At 43.7% G+C, this 18191-nt stretch overlaps 2 protein-coding genes across 2 annotated transcripts in view; one reads left to right on the top strand and one right to left on the bottom strand.

The window, feature by feature from the left end:
- CASP7 (caspase 7) overlaps positions 1 to 1586 on the top strand; it is a 52913-nt gene extending 51327 nt beyond the window's left edge. Inside the window, exon 7 of the mRNA XM_056529868.1 lies at positions 514 to 1586. Within this exon, the coding sequence (XP_056385843.1) occupies positions 514 to 737 (224 nt within the window). The 3' untranslated portion in view covers positions 738 to 1586. The remainder of the gene's footprint in view (positions 1 to 513) is intronic.
- A 5451-nt stretch (positions 1587 to 7037) lies between these two features.
- The window catches only part of DCLRE1A (DNA cross-link repair 1A), a 132982-nt gene continuing 121828 nt past the window's right edge, over positions 7038 to 18191 (bottom strand). Inside the window, exon 10 of the mRNA XM_056528984.1 lies at positions 7038 to 9381. Within this exon, the coding sequence (XP_056384959.1) occupies positions 9338 to 9381 (44 nt within the window). The 3' untranslated portion in view covers positions 7038 to 9337. The remainder of the gene's footprint in view (positions 9382 to 18191) is intronic.

Genomic DNA, 18191 nt, shown 5'->3' with positions numbered 1-18191 from the left:
CGGTCAGCGGGACCGACCGGGGCGCTGCGGGGAGAGAGACGCCGTGAGCGCTCCGGGGAGGAGCGGGGACCCGGAGCGCTAGGCGTAACATGTATTATAACTTTTATAGAGATGAGCGAACTTATAGTAAATTTGATTCGTCACGAACTTCTCGGATCGGCAGTTGATGACTTATCCTGCGTAAATTAGTTCAGCTTTCCGGTGCTCCGGTGGGCTGGAAAAGGTGGATACAGTCCTAGGAAAGAGTCTCCTAGGAATGTATCCACCTTTTCCAGCCCACGGGAGCACCGGAAAGCTGAACTAATTTATGCAGGAAAAGTCATCAACTGCCGAGCCGAGAAGTTTGTGACAAATCGAATTTACTGTAAGTTCGCTCATCTCTAAACTTTAATTTTATTATTTATTTATTAATTTATTTTTAATAACTATTAAACATGCATTGGGGCACATGCCCCAGATTTCTTACATCCTAGCCAAGCCCCTGACAAGTTCCTTTACTTTTGTGCCCCCCAGGTTATTATTCTTGGAGAAACCCGGGTCGGGGGTCCTGGTTCGTCCAGGCTCTCTGCAGCGTTCTCAATGATCATGGGAAGCAGCTGGAGATCATGCAGATTCTCACCAGAGTTAACTATATGGTGGCCACCAACTTCGAGTCCTGGTCCGATGACCCGCGCTACAGCGAGAAGAAGCAGATACCATGCGTGGTGTCCATGCTCACCAAGGAGCTGTACTTCTAGAGGACGGCATTCCGGACCCCCGGGGGTCACATATATTCAGGGAGCCTCCAGGCAATAGTCAATACGGAAGAATGGGTCTTGGAGCGGATCGCAAGATCCTTCCAGAAATTTAACGTTTCCTAATGTCCGTGTGATGTGATCGTCCGTCTTATCTAAGTTCTGTGAACTCCACCAATGGCGTTAAAGGGAATCTAGAGAGGCGTCTCCACCATGTGGACTACACAGCTAATCCCATCAACATGAAGACTATCCCCAGTATCCTGCCCCCTCCCAGGACTCAATCATTCTGTTCTGTAATCTCAAAATTTCAGCTGTATCAGTATTCTGGGAAAGCTGGGTAACTTTTGGCAGCCGCCATGATGGTTTCTACAAGGGCTGTCACTCAGCTTTTTCATAGACAGAAGAGGATGACTCAGGGACTTACATAAACTGGGTGGGAGTTGTGTGTAGGGGCGGGGTGCTCCTTAAAGCCCTACAGATATTTGGGGGTACCACCTCTGAATACCCCCACCATGGTCAGTATATCTATAAAGAAAAATGCTGAAATCACTGGAAGTAAAGGAAACGTCATTACATGAAAGATTATTGAAACCATGTGATCCGAGAAGTATCACTCAGCTACATTAATTACATATCCCAGCCCCCCCCCCCCCCAACAAAATCCCCCCCAAATAACCTCCCCCTGCACCGTGAACCAGGATATGGACGTATAGAAAACAGAGAAGACAAGGACCATTCAATCACTCCAGGGGAGAAATTGTAAAAGTAAACTTAAAAGGGAACACCGGAGGGAAAAAAATGTTTCCAAGTCAACTGGTGCCAGAAAGTTAAACAGATTTGTAAATTACTTCTATTAAAAAATCTTAGTCCTTCCAGTACTTATCAGCTGCTGTATGCTCCACATGAAGTTGTGTAGTTCTTTCCAGTCTGACCACAGTGCTCTCTGCTGACAAATCTGTCCATGTCAGGAACTGTCCGGAGTAGGAGCAAATCCCCATAGAAAACCTCTCCTGCTCTGGACAGTTCCTGACATGGACAGAGGTGTCAGCAGAGAGCACTGTGGTCAGACTGGAAAGAGCTACACAACTTCCTGTGGAGCATACAGCAGCTGATAAGTACTGAAAGGGTTAAGATTATTAAGTAGAAGTAATTTACAAATCTGTTTAACTTTCTGGCATCAGTTGATTTCTGGCATCAGTTGACTTTAAAAAGGGGCAACTAGTCGTAGAACAAAAGAAAAGTCATGGTGAAAAGGTTTTATAAAATGGGTTTTAATAAAAACTTTTATCCTATTCTGAATGGTTTGTCTGTCTAATCTCATGCGGCATTCATCTTACCATCAATTTTTACAAGATCTTCTTCCTCCTAAAACATCTGTGACCCCCCCCCATGCTTTGCACACCACCAATAAATCGGTGACCTCCACTGTGCTTTACACCCCCAAATTATCAGTGACTCCCACCATGCTCCTCACCCCTCTCAAAACATCAGTGACCCCCTCCATGCTTTACCCATCCCCAAATCATCAGTGACCCCAACATGCTTTGCCCATCCCCAAATCATCAGTGACCCCACCATGCTTCACACACCCCAAACACCAATGACCCCACCATGCTTCACATACCCAAACACCAATGACCCCACCATGCTTCACACACCCCAAACATCAATGACCCCACCATGCTTCACACACCCCAAACACCAATGACCCCACCATGCTTCACACACCCCAAACACCAATGACCCCACCATGCTTCACACACCCCAAACATCAATGACCCCACCATGCTTCACACACCCCAAAACATCAGTGACCCCACCATGCTTCACATACCCAATCCATCAGTGACCCCATCATGCTTCACATACCCAAACCATCAGTGACCCCACCATGCTTCACATACCCAATCCATCAGTGACCCCACCATGCTTCACATACCCAATCCATCAGTGACCCCATCATGCTTCACATACCCAATCCATCAGTGACCCCACCATGCTTCACATACCCAATCCATCAGTGACCCCACCATGCTTCACATGCCCAAACCATCAGTGACCCCACCATGCATCACATACCCAAACCATCAGTGACCCCACCATGCTTCACATACCAAAACCATCAGTGACCCGACCATGCTTCACCCAATCCATCAGTGACCCCACCATTCTTCACATACCCAATCCATCAGTGACCCCACCATGCTTCACATACCCAATCCATCAGTGACCCCACCATGCTTCACATACCCAAACATCAGTGACCCCACCATGCTTCACATACCCAATCCATCAGTGACCCCACCATGCATCACATACCCAAACCATCAGTGACCCCACCATGCTTCACATACCCAATCCATCAGTGACCCCACCATGCTTCACATACCCAAACCATCAGTGACCCCACCATGCTTCACATACCCAATCCATCAGTGACCCCACCATGCTTCACATACCCAATCCATCAGTGACCCCACCATGCTTCACATACCCAATCCATCAGTGACCCCACCATGCTTCACATACCCAATCCATCAGTGACCCCACCATGCTTCACATACCCAATCCATCAGTGACCCCACCATGCATCACATACCCAATCCATCAGTGACCCCACCATGCTTCACATACCCAATCCATCAGTGACCCCTCCATGCTTCACATACCCAAACCATCAGTGACCCCGCCATGCTTCACATACCCAATCCATCAGTGACCCCACCATGCTTCACATACCCAATCCATCAGTGACCCCTCCATGCTTCACATACCCAATCCATCAGTGACCCCACCATGCATCACATACCCAAACCATCAGTGACCCCACCATGCTTCACATACCCAATCCATCAGTGACCCCACCATGCTTCACATACCCAATCCATCAGTGACCTCACCATGCTTCACATACCCAATCCATCAGTGACCCCACCATGCTTCACATACCCAATCCATCAGTGACCCCATCATGCTTCACATACCCAAACCATCAGTGACCCCACCATGCTTCACATACCCAATCCATCAGTGACCCCACCATGCTTCACATACCCAATCCATCAGTGACCCCATCATGCTTCACATACCCAAACCATCAGTGACCCCGCCATGCTTCACATACCCAATCCATCAGTGACCCCACCATGCTTCACATACCCAATCCATCAGTGACCCCACCATGCTTCACATACCCAATCCATCAGTGACCCCACCATGCTTCACATACCCAAACCATCAGTGACCCCACCATGCTTCACATACCCAATCCATCAGTGACCCCACCATGCTTCACATACCCAATCCATCAGTGACCCCACCATGCTTCACATACCCAATCCATCAGTGACCCCATCATGCTTCACATACCCAATCCATCAGTGACCCCACCATGCATCACATACCCAAACCATCAGTGACCCCACCATGCTTCACATACCCAATCCATCAGTGACCCCACCATGCTTCACATACCCAATCCATCAGTGACCCCACCATGCTTCACATACCCAATCCATCAGTGACCCCACCATGCTTCACATACCCAATCCATCAGTGACCCCACCATGCTTCACATACCCAATCCATCAGTGACCCCACCATGCTTCTGTAATAACATTAACACATTTAACAAGCTCACTTACCCCTAAAATATGGACCATATGTAATCATTGATATGAGATCTAATGAGTCAGTATATTGAAGGTCAGTAAAAGACAAGATGGCTGACATATAGTCACGTGTAGTGCTCCACATTAGAGATGAGCGAAGTTACGTGGATTCGATTCGTCACGAACCACTCGGCTCGGCGGTTGATGACTTTATCCTGTATAAATTAGTTCAGCTTCAGGTGCTTCGGTGGCTGGAGACTCTTCTAGGACTGTATCCACCTTTTCCAGCCGCCGGAGCACCCGAAGCTGAACTAATTAATACAGGATAAAGTTAGCAACCGCCGAGCCGAGAGGTTCGTGACTAATCGAATCCCTGTAACTTCGCTCATCTTTACTCCAAATATATATGTTAGTTGTGTAAGCTATATTCTATCACTAGGGAGAAACATCTTAAGACCATATCTGTATTGTAACTACACCATAAACCTATATAGATCTATACATTTAAGGACTTGTCCAGTATCCAATCAGATGTAATTTAGGGGTATATATACGATGGCCATCTGAGTCCAGTAAGAGGGGCAACTCAGAGGAGGACACCATCGCTCCCACACTGACCTCAAAATTCAAGCTACCTCCCCCCCCCCCCCTCCCCCGAAGTAATGATCAAGGACAAGCAGATATGAACCTTCTTCTTCCAATCATATTTATGTAACAAATCAACTCTGTATTTATTTACTCCGGGCCTCTATTTAACCCTTTTGGTGTGTGCATTAAAATATTCCCAGATTCGTGGAGTGACTGGTGAAGTTTGTCCCTATGCTCTTAACACATTCCGATTAGCACGCAGGACTATATTTATAACAGCTTCTCATACCCAAATCATCAGTGACCCCATCATGCTTCACACACCCCCCCCCCCCAAACCATCAGTGACCCCACTATGCTTCACATGCCCCCAGAGTCCACAACCATGCTTTATACACCCTCAAAACATCAGTGACCCCCACATGCTTTACAATGGGGATGAAAAGTTTGGGCACCCCAGGTAAACATTTGTATTAATGTGCATAAAGAAGCCAAGGAAAGATGGAAAAATCTCCAAAAGGCATCAAATTACAGATTAGACATTCTTATATGTCACCAAAAGTTACATTTTATTTCCATCATTTACACTTTCAAAATAACAGAAAACAAAAAAATTGGCATCTGCAAAAGTTTGGGCACCCTGCAGAGGTAATATCTTGTACTGCCCCCTTTGGCAAGTATCACAGCTTGTAAACGCTTTTTGTAGCCGGCCAAGAGTCTCTCAATTCTTGTTTGAGGTATCTTTGCCCATTCTTCCTTACAAAAGTCTTCCAGTTCTTTGAGATTTCTGGGCTGTCTGTCACGCACTGCTCTTTTAATGTCTGTCCATAGATTTTCAATTGTGTTGAGGTCAGGAGATTGTGAAGGCCATTGCAAAACCTTCAGTTTACGCCTCTTGATGTAATCCCCCGTGGATTTCGAGGTGTGTTTAGGATCATTATCCATTTGTAGAAGCCATCCTCTCTTTAACTTCAGCTTTTTCACAGATGGCATCAAGTTAGCATCCAAAATTTTCTGAAATTTTATTGAATCCATTTTTCCTTCTACTCGTGAGATGTTCCATGTGCCACTGGCTACAATACAACCCCAAAGCATGATTGATCCACCCCCATGCTTAACAGTTGGACAGAGGTTCTTTTCATTAAATTCTGTTCCCCTTCTTCTCCAAACGTACCTTTGCTCATTCCGGCCAAAAAGTTCAATTTTAACTCATCGGTCCACAGAACTTGTTTCCAAAATGCATCAGGCTTGTCTATATATTCCTTTGCAAAGTTCAAACGCTGATTTTGTGGTGAGGACCTAGAAGAGGTTTTCTTCTGATAACTCTTCCATGAAGACCATATTTGTACAAGTATCTCTTTATAGTGGAATAGTGTACCACAACTCCAGTGTCTGCCAGATCTTTCTGGAGGGATTGTGCAGTCAAATGTGGGTTTTGAATTGTTTTTCTCACAATCCTGCAAGCTGTTCTGTCTGATATTTTTCTTGGTCTTCCAGATCTTGCTTTAACTTCCACTGTTCCTGATGACTGCCATTTCTTAATTACATTCCGAACAGAGGATATTGACATCTGAAAATGTTTTGCTATCTTCTTATAACCTTCTCCAGCTTTGTGAGCGTCAACTATTTTCAGTTTCAGATTTCTAGACAACTGCTTAGAAGAACCCATGGTGCTGATTGTTGGGGCAAGGTCAGATGAGTCTGGGCATTTAAAACCTTTGAGATTGACATCACGTGGTCTTCCCAGATGATGATTGAGAACAATCCATGACACTGGCAGGTCTCAGTTTTGCAAAGGGGGCAGTGCAAGATATTAACTCTGCAGGGTGCACAAACTTTTGCAGATGCCATTTTTTTGTTTTCTGTTATTTTTAAAGTTTAAATGATGGAAATAAAATGTAACTTTTGTTGACATATTATAAGAATGTCTAATCTGTAATTTGATGCCTTTTGGAGATTTTTCCATCATCCTTGGCTTCTTTATGCTCATTAATACAAATTTTTACCTGGGGTGCCCAAACTTTTGATCCCCACTGTATAGACTCTGTCCACATGGCTATATAGAATGTGTAAACAATGGAGCCGGGGTGGCACCTTGCCGATCATTCCTCTTCTGCAATGGTGCAGATCTAACTCTACAATTAACAAGGGATTATGGACTGATAACACTATAAAAGGTTATGTAGGGTTATATTGGGTTATATAGAGTCATAGCTGGTTTATGGGACAGATTGTCTAATACGGAGGAGAATGCATTAACCCCTTAAGGACAGTGTTTTTCCGTTCGTACACTTTTGTTTTTTCCTCCTTACCTTTTAAAAATTATAACCCTTTAGATTTTGCACCTAAAAATTCATATCATGGCTTATTTTTTGCGCCACCAATTCTACTTTACCCCAAAATCCACGGCAAAACTGAAAAAAAATCATTGTGCGACAAAATTGAGGAAAAACTGCATTTTTATAACTTTTGGGGGCTTCCGTTTCTACACAGTACATTTTTCGGTAAAAACGACACCTTCTCTTTATTCTTTAGGTCCATACGATTAAAATGATCTCCTACTTATATAGGTTTGATTTTGTCGCACTTCTGGAAAAAATCATAACTACATGCAGGAAAATTTATACGTTTAAAATTGTCATCTTCTGACCCCTATAACTTTATTATTTTTCCGCATATGGGGCGGTATGAGGGCAAATTTTTTGCATCATGAGTTGAAGTGTTTATTGGTACAATTTTTTTTTGATCAGACTTTTTGATCGCTTTTTATTCATTTTTTATGGTAGAAAAAGTTACCAAAAATACGCTATTTTGGACTTTGAACGCACACGACAATACCACATATGTTTATTTTTTACTTTTACACAGTCTTTTTTTTTTTTTTTTTAATTGGGAAAAGGGGAGTGATTCGAACTTTTATTAGGGAAGGGGTTAAATCATCTTTATTTACTTTTTTTAAATATTTTTTTTTTTTTGCAATGTTATAGCACTATAACATGCATTATACAGATTGCAGGCACTGATCAATGCATTGCCATAGCATAGCATTGATCAGTGTTATCGCCGCTTGGCTGCTCCTGCCTGGATCTCAGGCACAGAGCAGTCATTCGGTGATTGAACATGGAGGAGGTAGGTAAGGGACCCTCCTCGTGCGTTCTAGCTGATCGGGACACTGGTGGTCCCGATCAGCCCGACTGAGCTGCCGGAAAGCTTTCACTTTAGACGCGGCAATCAACTTTGATCGCTGCATCTAAAGAGTTAATTCAGGACATCTGCCGGAATGGCATGCGGGTCTGATGCGATGCAAGCTCAGCTCCTGAGCTCGCTTCATAACCCTGCCATGCAGCAGCACCGTTTAGAAACGGCATTTTGCGGCAAGGGGTTAAAAGGGTACTCTACTGGAATTTTTTTTTATTTTTTAAATCAAATGGTGCGGAAAAGTTAAACAGATTTGTAAATGACTTCTATTTAAAAATCTTAATCCTTCCAGTACTTATCAGCTGCTATATTCTTTTCTTTTTTAATTTCCTTTCAGTCTGACCACAGTGCTCTCTGCTGACACCTCTGTCCATTTTAAGAACTTTTCATAGTAGGAGAAAATCCCCACAGCAAACCTCTCCTGCTCTGGACATTTCCTAAAATGGACAGAGGTTATGCAACATCTGGAGGACCTCAGTTTGAAGACCTATAACGCGTTCGATTTCTGGGCTACACTGTACCACTTTAATAAGGCCCAGTTTAGACATGGCGGATCGGCTGCAGTAAATAAAAATATTTAAGAGAATATTTCAACTGTAGGTGATTGTCTGCCTGACGCTATTAAAGTTTTTGCACAATGCCGTTTCATCTATGCGATATAAAATGTAACGCGGGGATAAGGCAGCGACAAAACCACTGTGTTCTGTCTGCCATGGAACCTCAGGGGCGGGGCATAACAGATAATTTCTTTGGTGATATTGACTATCATGCTCTGCCCCCGCAGGCCTCTGTACTATTTATAAAAATGTTCCCCTTTTTTGCCTGCAGTGTTTCTTTAAGGAGCCTGATGGACTGCTTAAGGATACAGAAGAAAGCATTTATTCTTTTGGGACGCCCACAGGCCCGCCTCCGAGGTGCTCCAGTGCTGGACTATCGGTTCAATTCCTACAATTATGGACAGATTCTGGATAAACAGAACATGTGGGAAAAGTGGCAGAAAGTATATGACAGGTACTTACTGCAGTCCTGTAAACTTTTGTTCTATTGAGGACCAGATTTAGTGTGTAAGATTCTAAACGCCTCCCCACCCCCACCCGCAGCTCAGACTGTAAAAATAATTCAAGTTCTAATTTATGGAACAGCAGCTGATGTCAACAGGAAGTCCCCGATCGTTGGCCCCAGGCGAAAAGTTCTCCTCCTGCGTCACTTAATATGTAAAATGGTTATTTCTGCATTACATAATCCATCTGAAAGGAAATAACACGAGAATTATTAATGTCATACATAACACTAAGTGCAAATATTAATACAGGATAAACACAAAACGTCAAGGTCATAGTGTAGTCCTATGTGAATATATCCCAACATGAGTAAAATAGCAGTATCTTAAGCTTATCTCATAAACTGTATTTATTCTAATAACTATAGAATAAAAATGCAAATGAGATAATTGAAAAGAACACTGATTAACCCCTTAAGGACTCAGCGTTTTTTCGTTTTTGTTAGTTTCATTTTTTCCTCATCACCTCCTAAAAATCATAACGCTCTCAATTTTGCACATAAAATTCCACATGATGCTTATTTTTTGCGCCACCAATTCTACTTTGCAGTGACATCAGTCATTTTACAAAAAAATCTATGGCGAAACGGAAAAAAAAATTCATTGTGCGACAAAATTGAAGAAAAAATTTCATTTTGTAACTTTTGGGGGCTTCCGTTTCTACGCAGTACATTTTTCGGTAAAAATGACACCTTCTCTTTATTCTGTAGGTCCATACGGTTAAAATGATCCCCTACTTATATAGGTTGGATTTTGTCGCACTTCTGAAAAATATCATAACTACATGCAGGAAAATGTATATGTTAAAAATTCTCATCTTCTGACCCCTATAACTTTATTATTTTTCCTTGTACTGGCCGATATGAGGGCTAATTTTTTTGCGCCGTGTACTGAAGTTTTTATTGGTACCATTTTTGCATTGATCGGACTTTTTGATTGCTTTTTATAAATTTTTTTATGATATAAAAAGTGACCAAAAATTAGCTATTTTGGACTTTGGAATTTTTTTACGTTTACGCCATTGACCATGCGGTTTAATTAACTATATATTTTTACAGTTTGGACATTTACGCACATGGCGATAAAACATATTTTTATTTACACAGGTTTTTTTTATGGTAAAAGGGGGGTGATTCAAACTATTATTAGGAAAGGGGTTGAATGATCTTTATTAACTTTTTTTTTCACTTTTTTTTTGCAGTGTTATAGCTCCCATAGGGGCCTATAACACTGCACACACTGATCTTTTACACTGATCACTGCAAAGCCATAGCTTTGCATGGATGAGCGTAATAGGGGGTTGATTGCTCAAGCCTGTAGCTCAGGCTTGGAGCAATCAAACACCAATCGAACACGACGGAGCAAGGTAAGGGGGTCTCCGCTGCGTCCTTAAGAGGTTAAAATTAGAGAACACTTTTTTAGATACCTGCAAGTTATTGGTGTTATTCTGGCAACTGATGCTAATTTCCTTAAAGGAGTACTCCGCCCCTAGACATCTTATCCCCTATCCAAAGGAGAGAGGATAAGATGTCTGATCACAAGGGTCCCGGCGCTGGGGACCTCTGGGATCTTGGCTGCGGCACTCCACACATCCGGTGCACAGATGGGTCCGTCACAACCCTCCCATAGACTTGCATTCAGGGGGCGTGACCGTGATGTCACAACCCGCCGATGCTGCACCCGATGCTCTAAACCAGGGGTCTCAAACTCAAATTATCTGGGGGCCACTGGAGGTAGAAGCTGGGTTAGGCTGGGCCGCATGCGTCCCTTACATATAATGCCACATCATGCACCCCTCATCATCCAACAGCAACCCCCCACCCCCCCTACCCCCGTGTGATAATAGCATGAGCTGACGGATGATGGGGGTGCTACTTCTGGGGGTTCCCCACATTAGGTAGGCAGCAGGTTCCCCACATTAGGTAGGTAGTAGCAGTTTCCCCACATTAGGTAGGTAGAAGCAGGTTCCCCGCATTAGGTAGGTAGAAGCAGGTTCCCCACATTAGATAGTAGCAGGTTCCCCGCATTTGGTAGAAGCAGGTTCCCCACATTAGATAGTAGCAGGTTCCCCACATCAGATAGTAGCAGGTTCCCCACATCAGATAGTAGCAGGTTCCCCACATTAGGTAGAAGCAGGTTCCCCACATTAGGTAGTAGCAGGTTCCCCACATCAGATAGTAGCAGGTTCCCCACATTAGGTAGAAGCAGGTTCCCCACATTAGGAAGTAGCAGGTTCTCCACATCAGATAGTAGCAGGTTCCCCACATTAGATAGTAGCAGGTTCCCCACATTAGGTAGAAGCAGGTTCCCCACATCAGATAGTAGCAGGTTCCCCACATTAGGTAGAAGCAGGTTCCCCACATTAGGTAGAAGCAGGTTCCCCACATCAGATGGTAGCAGGTTCCCCACTTTAGGTAGAAGCAGGTTCCCCACATTAGGTAGTAGCAGGTTCCCCACATCAGATAGTAGCAGGTTCCCCACATAAGGTAGAAGCAGGTTCCCCACATAAGGTAGAAGCAGGTTCCCCACATTAGGTAGAAGCAGGTTCCCCACATTTGGTAGTAGAAGGTTTCCCACATCAGATAGTAGCAGGTTCCCCACATTAGGTAGAAGCAGGTTCCCCACATTAGATAGTATCAGGTTACCCACATTAGGTAGAAGCAGGTTCCCCACATTAGGTAGTAGCAGGTTCCCCACATCAGATAGTAGCAGGTTCCCCACATCAGGTAGAAGCAGGTTCCCCACATTAGGTAGTAGCAGGTTCCCCACGTTAGGTAGTAGCAGGTTCCCCACGTTAGGTAGTAGCAGGTTACCCACGTTAGGTAAAACCAGGTTCCCCACGTTAGGTGGTAGCAGTTTCCCCACGTTAGGTGGTAGCAGTTTCCCCACGTTAGGTAGTAGCCGGTTCCTCACGTTAGGTAGCGGCAGGTTCCCCACGTTAGGTAGTGGCAGGTTCCCCACATTAGGTAGTGGCAGGTTCCCCACGTTAGGTAGAAGCAGGTTCCCCACATTAGGTAGAAGCAGGTTCCCCACGTTAGGTAGAAGCATGTTCCCCACGTTAGGTGGCAGCCGGTTCCTCACGTTAGGTAGCGGCAGGTTCCCCACGTTAGGTAGTGGCAGGTTCCCCACATTAGGTAGTGGCAGGTTCCCCACATTAGGTAGAAGCAGGTTCCCCACATTAGGTAGTAGCAGGTTCCCCACATTAGGTAGTAGCAGGTTCCCCACATTAGGTAGAAGCATGTTCCCCACGTTAGGTGGTAGCAGTTTCCCCACGTTAGGTGGCAGCCGGTTCCCCACGTTAGGTAGTGGCAGGTTCCCCACATTAGGTAGTGGCAGGTTCCCCACATTAGGTAGTGGCAGGTTCCCCGCATTAGGTAGTGGCAGGTTCCCCGCATTAGGTAGTGGCAGGTTCCCCGCATTAGGTAGTGGCAGGTTCCCCGCATTAGGTAGTGGCAGGTTCCCCACATCAGATAGTAGCAGGTTCCCCACATTAGGTAGTGGCAGGTTCCCCGCATTAGGTAGTAGCAGGCTCCCGCCATTAGGTAGTAGCAGGTTCCCCATATTAGGTAGTAGCAGGTTCCCCACATTAGGTAGTAGCAGGTTCCCCACATTAGGTAGAAGCAGATTTCCCACATTAGGTAGCATTGTCGTCGTTGTCGCCCCGGCCCTGACTCTCACACACACAGACACACTTACCTGTCCTGCGCTGCGCTTCTCCTCTCCGGCGGCGGCCTGACGAGTGATGTTACTGATGTCCTCCTGTGCGGGTCTGCGGAGGGACATCACATGCGCGATGTCCCTCATCAGATTCGGGCCGGCCGGCCAACCGGAGACCGGGAGGAGGAGGGCGGGGTAAGTGAAGCCTTCCAGCATTTAGCGCTGCTTGCCCGAAGCAGGGCTAAATGCCTGAAGAAGTTACCTGCCCGTCTCCTGGAACTGCATGTCCCGGGCGTCGGGCAATACAAATTACACATCCCTGGTGCGGGACACAAACTTTCGTTCCTCAGGCCGGGCGTTTGAGACCCCTGCTCTAAACGAACGCCGGGTGCAGTAGGGAGATTGCGTGGGTCCCCAGAGGCGGGGCCCCCACGATCAGACATCTTATCCCCTATCCTTTGGATAGAGGATAAGATGTCTAGGTGCAGAGTACCCCTTTAATGATCTGACACACCCTAGTTAGCTGTCAGCCTAATAACTGGTGTGCCGTTCCTGTGTGACTAAAACCCTCCATCAGCAGGTTGTCCAGATGAAGGCCGAATGAGCGACGCTATCAGCCATAGCAAGAGAAGTTGGTCATTCCCAGTCTGTGATCTCTAGACTATTGTATCTTTACAACATAAACTCATTCACGTCCCCCAAGAAGACAAATGTAAGAGAGGACAGGGTAATGCCGAGAATCTCCATGGGTCATTGTTTCAACACTGCAGCTGGAATTTCTCGCCAGTCCAGCACTGAACAGGGTCAGGATCTGTCTCGTCATACAGTGTCACAACATTTAAAGGGGTACTCCGGTGGAACTTTTTTTTAAATTATTTTTTTTTTAAATCAACTGGTGCCAGAAAATTAAACAGATTTGTAAATCACTTCTATTAAAAAATCTTAATCCTTCCAGTACTTTTTAGCAGCTGTATATTAAAGAGGAAATTCTTTTCTTTTTGAATTTCTTTTTTCTCTTGTCCACAGTGCTCTCTGCTGACACCTGATGCCCGTATCAGGAACTGTCCAGAGCAGGAGAAAATCCCCATAGCGAACCTATGCTGCTCTGGACAGTTCCTGACATGGACAGAGGTGTCAGCAGAGAGCACTGTGGACAAGACAAAAAAGAAATTCAAAAAGAAAAGAATTTTCTCTGTAGCATACAGCTGCTTAAAAGTACTGGAAGGGTAAATATTTTTCAATAGAAGTAATTTACAAATCTGTTTAACTTTCTGGCACCAGTTGATTTAAAAAAATATAAAAAAAATTCCAACGGAGTACCCCTTTAAGTGCATTTGGACTAATAAAAGCCCACTCTGCAGTGACCAAACTAATACAGGATATAACTCAGGATCAGTACAGGATAAGTAATGTAATGTATGTACACAGTGACCTCACCAGCAGAATAGTGAGTACAGCTCTGGAGTATAATACAGGATATAACTCCGGATCAGTACAGGATAAGTAATGTAATGTATGTACACAGTGACCTCACCAGCAGAATAGTGAGTACAGCTCTGGGGTATAATACAGGATATAACTCAGGATCAGTACAGGATAAGTAATGTAATGTATGTACACAGTGACCTCACCAGCAGAATAGTGAGTACAGCTCTGGAGTATAATACAGGATATAACTCAGGGTCAGTACAGGATAAGTAATGTAATGTATGTACACAGTGACCTCACCAGCAGAATAGTGAGTACAGCTCTGGAGTATAATACAGGATATAACTCAGGATCAGTACAGGATAAGTAATGTAATGTATGTACACAGTGACCTCACCAGCAGAATAGTGAGTACAGCTCTGGAGTATAATACAGGATATAACTCAGGATCAGTACAGGATGAGTAATGTAATGTATGTACACAGTGACTCCACCAGCAGAATAGTGAGTACAGCTCTGGAGTATAATACGGGATATAACTCAGGATCAGTACAGGATAAGTAATGTAATGTATGTACACAGTGACCTCACCAGCAGAATAGTGAGTACAGCTCTGGAGTATATTACAGGATATAACTCAGGATCAGTACAGGATAAGTAATGTAATGTATGTACACAGTGACCTCACCAGCAGAATAGTGAGTACAGCTCTGGAGTATAATACAGGATATAACTCAGGATCAGTGATGTAGTGTACGTCCAATGTATCAGTCTGGAGTCCAGGCTGTTTAGCTCACAGAGCATTGTCTACACTGGATAAAAGTGTATCTACTTCTCAGCTGATAGCAGGACTTGGTATAAACAGGCTTGTAGTTTGTTCTTATTCACTGACAGCAAGCAGAAATCTTGAATAATATGAAGAATCTTAGATAAAGTCTAGACAGCTGTAGAATTGTTTGTTATATGGTTAATCTGTCATCATTTTCACCTGCACTGATCTATTGTGACACCGATGACAATCAGTTCTGTCCCTGCCGCTGATCATCCGTTATTCGTTTCATGCTAATTAGCAGGTATGGTGGAGGCGTCTGGCCTGGCTTATGAATATTCATTATCATGCTTCTGTCTACTGCGCCAATTCAGAAGGAGGATAATGTATAGTGAATGAGGACCTGTAGAGCAGGATTACTTCAGCGTGCCCCTGGGGCTTGGGAACGCGGAAATGTTGAATTGTCGATGCAGAATTTCCGGCCGCGGAAATTCTGCAGTGTGAATGGGCCTTAGGGTCTATTCACACGGCGGAATTCCGCCTCAGATGAAATCCCAGTACACTTCTATGGGATCCCGCACTCCCGTTGACACTTCGGAATTTCCGCTTGCGGAAATTCCGAAGTGTCAACGGGAGTGCGGGATCCCATAGAGGTGTACTGGGCTTTCATTTGAGGCGGAATTCCGCAAGCGGATTTCTGCTGGCGGAAATTCCACCGCGTGTATAGACCCTTAGCGTTAAAGGGGTACTCCACTGCAAAACACTTTCAACAGGGGCCAGAAAGTTAAACAGATTTCTAAATTACTTCTATTAAAAAAAAATCTTTATCCTTCCATTACAGAAAAGAACAACCTTAACTTTAGAAGCTCATAAGTACTGAAAGGATTAAGATTTTTTTAATAGAAGTAATTTACAAATCTGTTTGACTTTCTGGAGCCAGTTGATATATAAAAAAAAGTTTTTTTTCCTGGAATACCCCTTTAAATCAACTGTTGCCAGAAAGTTAAACAGATTTGTAAATTATTTCTATAAAAAAAAATCTTAATCCTTCCAGTACTTATCAGCTGCTGTATACTACAGAGGAAGTTCTTTTCTTTTTGAATTTACTTTCTGTCTGAACACAGTGCTCTCTGCTGACACCTCTGTCCATGTCAGGAACTGTCCGGAGCAGGAAAGGTTTCCTATGTGGATTTGATCCTACTCTGGACAGTTCCTGACATGGACAGAGGTGTCAGCAGAGAGCACTGTGGTTAGACAGAAAGGAAATTCAAAAAGAAAAGAACTTCCTCGGTAGCATACAGCAGCTGATAAGTACTGGAAGGATTAAGATTTTTTTTTTAATAGAAATAATTTACAAATCTGTTTAACTTTCTGGCAACAGTTGATTTAAAGGGGTATTCCAGGAAAAAACTTTTTTATATTTATCAAGCAGATTTGTAAATAACTTCTATTAAAAAAAATCTTAATCCTTTCAGTACTTATGAGCTTCTGAAGTTAAGGTTGTTCTTTTCTGTCTAAGTCCTCTCTGATGACACCTGTCTCGGGAACCGCCCAGTTTAGAAGAGGTTTGCTATGGAGATTTGCTTCTAAACTGGGCGTTTCCCCAGACACGTGTCAACAGAAAAGAACAACCTTAACTTCAGAAGCTCATAAGTACCGAAAGGATTAAGATTTTTTAATAGAAGTAATTTACAAATCTGTTTAACTTTCTGGAGCCAGTTGATATATATTAAAAAAAAAAAAAAAAAGTTTTTTCCTGGATAACCCCTTTAAAGAAAAAATTTTTTCCAGCGGAGTACCGCTTTAAGGATTTATGGCGACTGTAATAACATGTCAGAACTTCTGTGCACGTGATTTGTGAGCATGATCGGACAGGATTTGCCTCGGTGCAGGTTTATCAATCTGCTGGAATCCAAAGGTGTCTGTCTGGTTCTGCCCATAACACCCAATCACAGCGCAGCTTTCATTCCTTATAATGCTTTGGTAAAATGAAAGCTGAGCTGTGATTGGTGCTCTCTGCTGACATCTCTGTCCATTTTAGGAACTGTCCAGAGCAGAAAAGGTTTTCTATGGGGATTTTCTCCTACACTGGACAGTTCTTAAAATGGACAGAGGTGTCAGCAGAGAGCACTGTGCTCGTGATGTCAGCAGAGAGCTCTGTGTTCCAAAAAAAAAAAAAAAAGAATTTCCTCTGTAGTATTCAGCAGCTAATAAGTACTGGAAGGATTAAGATTTTTTAATAGAAGTAATGTACAAATCTGTATAATTTTCAGGCACCAGTTGATTTAAAAAAAAAGAAAAAAAAAAAGTTTTCCGTTGGAGTACCCCTTTAATTTGCTGCCAAGGAATCCCTGCACGTTTTCCACTGCGGATAATCGTCAATATTTCCGCAGCGTGAGGCCGTACCCTAACATTGTGTTCAATGGCGCAGTCTAGTGTAACCTGCGATCTTTCATAAAAAGTAAAAATTTGAATTGACAATCACCAGATGCGATGGCGCCAATGATGCTGTATGTAAAAACGTAGTCCACTATGCTTTAGTGTATGCCAGCGTTTGCCAACCAGGGAGCCTCCAGCTGTTGCGAAACTACAACTACTAGCATGCCCGGACAGCCAACATAGTTGACTACGTTTTTGGCTGTCCGGGTATCCTGGCTGTTGGGCTGGTGGCTGTCTGGTGCATGCTGGGAGTTGTAGTTTTGCAACAGCTGGAGGCACCCTGGTTAGCAAACGCTGGTGTTCATTAAAGGGGTTATCCAGGAAAAAACTTTTTATATATATATATATATATATATATATATATATATATATCAACTGTCTCCAGAAAGATAAACAGATTTGTAAATTACTTCTATTAAAAAATCTTAATCCTTTCAGTACTTATGAGCTTCTGAAGTTAAGGTTGTTCTTTTCTGTCTAAGTGCTCTCTGATGACACCTGTCTTGGGAACCGCCCAGTTTAGAAGCAAATCCCCATAGCAAACCTCTTCTAAACTGGGCGGTTCCCGAGACACGTGTCATCAGAGAGCACTTAGACAGAAAAGAACAACCTTAACTTCAGAAGCTCATAAGTACTGAAAGGATTAAGATTTTTTAATAGAAGTAATTTACAAATCTGTTTAACTTTCCGGAGCCAGTTGATTT

This window comes from Hyla sarda, chromosome 7, assembly GCF_029499605.1.
Source record: "Hyla sarda isolate aHylSar1 chromosome 7, aHylSar1.hap1, whole genome shotgun sequence".
Taxonomy (NCBI): domain Eukaryota; kingdom Metazoa; phylum Chordata; class Amphibia; order Anura; family Hylidae; genus Hyla; species Hyla sarda.
This window is presented reverse-complemented; position numbering and strand designations above follow the sequence as displayed.